Genomic DNA, 7,117 nt, shown 5'->3' on the forward strand with positions numbered 1-7,117 from the left:
TATAATTACAACATATATAACAACATAATAGATATATTGTATGTTGTAATTTACATCTGTGTTGTCACAGGTTATAGATAGTATCAGATATCATGGATCAAAGAACCCAGAACAAAAATTATATATATATATAAAATCATATAGTGCCCATAATTAACCCATTCTTTCCTTCCTTATAACCTCTCTCTCGATACCTTTCCTCTCAGAAAAATATATCATCAAATCAAGTAATGACCAGACTTAACAGTCACAGAAAGAACAGTCACATCCTTCAGGTCACCTTGGAATAAAAGCATTTTGTTCAAGTAGACAAAAGTCAGCAGAAAGATGTAATCACACTGTTGATGGTGGTATCATTGTCTCTGGCCTAACCCTTGAAGGAGAGTCCTTACTTTCTGCTGATCAAGAATGGCCAGGAGAGGTACAGGTGGGTTACCAGAAGTAGCAGTGAGTGGTGCAAATCCCACTGTCACCCCTTGGTTCCTAGACCTGTGAGTCTTGGCTATTGGAGCATTGGAACCACATATTGGACATTGGTTATAGCATATACAGCCTCCTACAGAGCATTGTTCCAATCCTGCAAGGTATTGCCACCTAGCTGGCACTGTGATTGAGTTTTCAGAAGGCCAACCAATTGTTCCGTAAAGCCAACTACTTCAGGATGTTGGAGAATCTGGGAAGAACAGTGCATTCCAGGAGCACGTGCCCATCATACTACTTCATTTCCCGGAAAGTGAATATTTTGATTTGAGGCAATGCTCTGTGTTACAATGCTTTCTGTAAGTCTATGAATGATAACTTTGGCAGGAGCACTGTGCACAGAGAAGGCAAATCCGTGTCAAGAACAAAACCAAACTCATTGTCATTAAACTAAAACTGATTCATAATGACCCTATTGTCATTATGTTTGCTTCTGTCAGTTTCTGAAACTGAAGAAGAGAACAAATCCAAGGCTAGAGGATCAGATGACTGGCTGCAAATAGTTCTCAGTATTGGCAGGCAATATGGCAGGCCATTGGTTCAAGTCCAAAGAATAAGAACACACTAAGAAAAACTCAATAACAAGGCACAAACAAACAGAAACAAATTTTCTAACAGCATCCGCTTGTATGAGAATTGGACTAAAAACTCAAAGAAATGTTGCACATACATCAGGCCTGTGATCTGAGGGAAGAGGTTACAATCCACCCTCATCTTCACACAACTAATTGACTGTTAATAACAGAACCCAAGCTGCCATTGATGACATTGAGTTACAGAACATCATGAGAGATGACCAGGCCTTAACTACCAAATCACTGAGAATACTGACCACTCAATTGACACAAACCAACTCTCAAAAACATGCTTATATAGTTCTAAATCAAAATTCTCAACGAGATTTCAATTTAAAGAAAATAATGCAGAAGGTCAAATATTTCATACCAGAATTGATCATAAGAAACAGGCTATCCAAACAGGAAATTGAACATTTGTATCTGACCATTTTCAGGTTTGAGAACAATAATTATACTGTTCCCATGGGATAATAGTGTGCTGATATGTAATATGAATAGCAGTTGAGGATGCTTCCTATTTCAATCTGCGGTTGCCCTAAAAAATTTGCCTGTTGATGAGAGGATCTTGAGACAAATGAACACCATTGGAAGAAATACACAGGAAACAGTTGTGAATCATGTATAAAAAGAAAGCGGATTAAATTGGGATTATAAAGCAGATGAGCACGCTGAGGAAAGTATGATGCAGATCTTCACAATGTTCAGCTCTCTGTCTCATCAGTAGCTCTCTAGTCTAGAGATTGTTTCTACTTTGTAGAGAGTAATTGTCAACTGCAAAGTTTTCCTAGGGCCAGCTTTATGTCCTTATTTCTAAGAGTGTAGATAAAGGAGTTCAGCATGGGTGTGGCTGCAGTGTACATCACTGAAGCTAGCGCAATGGACTTGGAATTTTGAGTAGCAACAGAACTGAGATAAACCCCAAGAGCTGTACCATAAAACAAGGAAACCACGGATAGGTGGGACCCACAAGTGGAAAAGGCTTTGTACTTTCCTCCAGCTGATGAAATTTTCAAAATGGAGGACACGATCTTTGTATAGGAGAAAGGGATCCCACTGAGTGGAATAACTCCCAGAACCCCAGCTGTAAAATAAATTACTAAGGTATTGAGGAATGTGTCAGAGCAAGCAAGTTGAACTGCCTGGGGAAGTTCACAGAAAAAATGGGAGATTCCCAACTCTGTACAAAAGGACAAACGCAAAACCATTAACCCATGTAATAGAGCATCCAGTACAGTCAATAACCAGGAGGCCAGAAGCAGGAAGCCACAGAACCTTGGGTTCATGATGACCGTGTAGTGCAGTGGGTGACAGATGGCCACAAACCGGTCATAGGCCATCACTGTCAACAGGAAATGATCTAATACTCCAAAAACCATGAAAAAAAACATCTGAGCAATGCAGTGTTCATAAGTAATAATTCTGTTCTGCATCTGGATATTCAGCAGCATCTTGGGCACAATAGTGGAAGTTAAACAGATGTCTGCAAAGGAGAGGTTGGAGAGGAAGAAGTACATGGGTGTGTGGAAGTGGCTGTCCTTGATGATGGCCAGGATGATGAGCAGGTTCCCAGTGAAGGTGACCAAGTACATTGACAGGAACAGTCCGAAGAGGAGGGGCTGCATTTCTGCCTCTTCTGAGAGCCCCAAAAGAATGAAAAGTTGAAAATGTGTGTAGTTTCTTGGTTCCATGTAGCTAAAGAAACTACTGGAAAAGAGAAAAGATGAATCATAACTTAGCTATTAAGAGGTTAACATTGGTTTAACAGATACACTGTAAATTTTATTTTAGCATGCAAATCAATTCCAATATAATATCTCTAGATGTATACCCTTCAGTTGAGAAAGTCATAAGTCCAGAATGCTCCACCTTTTGACAGCACACCTGACTAGCCTCCCTTTCTTTGAATCACATGTTTTTTAAAAAGCAATATAAATTCTACAAATTCCATGAAACATTGTTTTGTTCATTCAACAAATGTGTTTGACTAATTTTGTACACCAAATATTCTTGTGGTCACTGCAAATAGCAATAAAAATTCTAAATAATTGCCCTTATTTCATGAGTAGTAACAGATGTATTTCAAAGTTAACGAGAAGCCACCTAAGTTGTACCTAGTGACATCTCCTCATCCGTAAGGAAGAAGAAAGATGAAAATTGAAAGACACATGCAATGAATGAGGCTAAGAGACTAATGGAGCCTGCCAACATCAGTCTCCACATTCTGAAGGCGAAGAACTAGATGGTGCTGGTCTACAAATACCACCTGCTTTGAGAAATTTCACATTAAAAGGTCCTAGATAGAATGGGTGGGTGAGCAGGGGAGATTGTGGAATCAAACTCAAAATCAAACAAGATACCAGGTTTACTGGCCAAAAGAGACTGTTGGAACCCCAAAGACTATATCCCCTATTCTCCCAGTTTAGAACTGAACGCACATCCAGCATTAATATTTAAATATTTAAGATAAACAGGGCAAATTTTCCTCAAGAACAAAGTTCAGAGATACAGGCAAGAAGAAATGGATGCAAGAAATATAGAAAAGAAGTGGGACTGTAAGAGATGTGTTGAATCAGAATGATTATGAATTACTGAATGCCTAATTATGTTATATAAACCTTTATCTAATTCATATATATATATATATATCTGCCCTCAAATGTTATTCTAGGACATATATGTATTGAAGGTGGAGTGTGAATCCCTCACTCACACTCTCACATCAAGGTGATGCTGATTCATATTGACCCTATGGGATAAGGTACAGCTGCCCCTGTGGGTTTCCAAGACTGTAACTCTCTACATGAATAGCAAGAGTCTTTCTCCTGAACAGAGGCTGGTGGTTTTGACCGTGCTGTCAGCAGCCCAAAGGGTAACCAATGTGCCACCAGGGGGTCAGTAGACTATTAATAAAAAATAAATGATTTATAATTATTGCCTTTGTGAAATAAAGTAATATAGAGAAGAAGCAATGAAAGTTGATGACCCTCAAGGAGATGGATTGATAAAGTGGCTGCAATAATATGTCCTCGAACATAACAATTGTGACCATGGAGCAGGATTGGGCAGACTTTCCTATTGTCGTATTCATGTAGCTAGGAGTCACAACAACAACAAAAGGCTATACCGAGGAATGGATATGCTTCGTTATAGAACAAACCTACTGCCTTAAATCAATGCTGACTCACAGCGACCCTCCTGCCAGTTTCTGAAACTGAAACTGTTTATGGGAATAGGAAGCCCTGTCATACTCCCATGGAGCTGTGGGCAGTTTCCAGCTGTTGACCATGCAGATCTCAGGCTAATGCATGAGCACTACTGCATCAGGGCTCCGCTTCATTGTACAGTCATCTTTAATAAGGAGGCTTTGAGTAGAAAATCAGAAGGTATTTAGGATGCTAGGCAAACAAAAAATGTGAAAGCAATTTAGACAAATAAATAAATAGTGCAAAGTCTTCAGTACAAGAATATTTCTCATATGTTGTGGCAATAACAAGGAGGGTGGCATGAATGAGTGAAACAGGAAGCTGGACTGAGTGTACAGTTAGGGGTAGAGAAAAAACAAGGGGTCTGATGATCATGATGCCACAGAAGACACTATGACATGGGGTCTCAGAGTCCAATGAGTATTCTTAAATGGAATATTGTATCACACCATGTCACGATACAGTGGATGTTACTGTATTAAGCATACTTGGTATTACATTGTTATATTATTATATTATTCTGAATCCCTGGTAGGACAAATGGTGAAGCACTTGATTGGTACCAGAAAGGCTGCCATGTGCAGACACATCAGAGGAGCCTCAGAGAAAAACCAGCTCGCTAGCTTCCTAAACGCCCCCGCCCTGAAACCTTAGAGAGTGGTTCTGCTCTGCACATGCATGTCTGCCATGAGCTGGAACTGACCTGATGCAAACTAACTACAATAAGTTATTTGATGTTATTTGTATATACTAATACAAGATACCGAAATGATGCATGATCCAGCTTTCCATAAAACCAACTCTCTCTCCTATTTGGAATAACATTTGCATGTTCGGATTATAGGAGACAGTTAAAGATGTTTGCTTAAGATATTTGGTCAACCGTTGTCTCTTCAGTCATATCTTCGCCTACCTCCTCCACTTTCAACCATAATGGTGCATTATGCACACGAGACTGAACTGATCCAGGAGGGAAACACACTCTACAAATGAGCCCATCCATTTTGCCCTCCTCTGAGAACCGAATTGCATAATTCATGGACAAGTCAGCCCTGTCACAGAGATCTTTTGTATTGTTATTCTACCATGTAATAGACAAAGAAAGAAAGCTAGTCTACTGAGAGGGAAAATGGTGTAGACAAAAGAGAAGACAGGAGATTATTAAAAGTTATGAAAGAATCACAATAAAGAAGACAGCAGCCTCACAATCCCTACTTCTAAATCCCACAAAACCCAGAGCAATAATATAACTAGATAAATGTTTCAAACTTTAAGACATAAAGGTTTCCTTACTCTCATAAGATGCTATTCAAAAATGAGTAAATGATGGAAATATCCATAGGAACAAATAGAAGAGAATACAACATAAGTTTTCAACTATTTTTTGTCAAAATTCTGTGTGTTTGGGAGACATTTTTGGTATAAGGACAATAATTGTTTAACATGTTAGAGAAATAAAAATGGATTCTGTCAACTTTTAAGAAAATAATGAAATTAATTCTGTACAATCTCTTCCAAAAAATAAGCATCTGGAACATTTCTGAACTTATTCTGTGAAGTTAGCATTAGTGCCATTTCAAAACAAGATTTAGAAATTGTAGCAAGATTGCAGATCATCATCACTCATGAACATAAATGTAAATATTCTCAGCAAAGTTGTAGCAAATCAAATCCTTTATGAAAATAATTGTACACTGAAACTAGTAGGAGTTGTTTTAGGAATTAAAGATTGATTCAAGATTTGAAAATCAGATTATGTAATGTCTTACATTAGCTACATAAAAATAATCATATCATATCAAGTGAAGCACAATAAGCATTTGATAAAAATTAAAATAATTATTTGTGCTTTAATTTTTTCCAAAAACTTCCTTACATTCATAAAGATCATCTATTAAACCTTGCAAATAGTGATCATGCTCAATGTTCAAAATTAAACAATTTCTCCTTTAGCTCAACAAACTGTGAGAATGACTACTTTTATATTGCTCTGCATGTCCTAATGAGCACAACAGCAAAAAATTAAAAATGAGAAGGTATACGGATTGGGAAGGTAGAAATAAAGCTCTCTCTGTTCACAGAAGTCATCATTGTTTACAGAAAAATCCTAAAGAAACAATTATAAAAGTATACAACAGTGAATTGTTTTCTATATATCAACAATCAAAGAGAACACTTCACAAATAATAATAATACATAGAAGTTAGTCTAACAAAAGTCTGGCAAAGTTGACAGAATCTAAGCTATAAAATACTTCTAAAAGAAGCATTAAAGATATCCTGTGTTCATGAATTGGAAGGACCCTAATTATTGTGAGGATATAAATCCTTCATAAATTGATCTGTAGGTTTAACACAATCACAATAAAAAACAAGTTAATTTAGAGCTATTGATAAAAGGATAGGTGAATAAGACAGATAACTCCTGATTCCTAAAAACAAAAAGAAAACTCTAATAAATTGAAGCATGTGACAAGCATTAGACAAAAGCCAACTGAAACACAGTCTCTAAAATGCTTGACCAGTTTGCCTCAACACTAACATGATCCTCAAAATCAAGAAGTGCTTATCAGCCAGAGGAGTCTAAGCAGATCGTGACCAATAAATGCAATGTTGGACTTTTCATGGAAGATATTAATAATAGGGAACTACAGATGAGGCCAAAGAGAACTACCTTACTGTAGTTGTAGAATTTAGTGCTAAATAAACATTTCATGAGTTGGTGGATGAGCAAAATAGATTGCACAGTGAACTTGCATAGATATTTCTAACAATGCGGGAGAAAGAGATGTGGTGAAATTAAGATGGGTGATGCTGAGAGAAAGAAGTTGGTTGTGCAACGTGAAGAGTATAATCA

General features: G+C 37.4%; 1 protein-coding gene across 1 annotated transcript; it reads right to left on the reverse strand.

Annotated features, from left to right (window-relative positions):
* Positions 1-1,825: 1,825 nt before the first annotated feature.
* LOC142446932 (olfactory receptor 7C1-like) lies at positions 1,826-2,746 on the reverse strand. Its single transcript, XM_075548679.1, has one exon. It carries the CDS (start codon positions 2,744-2,746, stop codon positions 1,826-1,828), a length of 921 nt encoding a protein of 306 aa, XP_075404794.1.
* Between the last annotated feature and the right edge of the window lie 4,371 nt (positions 2,747-7,117).

Source organism: Tenrec ecaudatus, chromosome 1 (assembly GCF_050624435.1).
Source record: "Tenrec ecaudatus isolate mTenEca1 chromosome 1, mTenEca1.hap1, whole genome shotgun sequence".
Taxonomy (NCBI): domain Eukaryota; kingdom Metazoa; phylum Chordata; class Mammalia; order Afrosoricida; family Tenrecidae; genus Tenrec; species Tenrec ecaudatus.

What these genes read in the sequence shown, in the direction of transcription:
- LOC142446932 (XM_075548679.1), bottom strand. Translation starts at nt 2,746, where the DNA reads ATGGAACCAAGAAACTACACACATTTTCAACTTTTCATTCTTTTGGGG.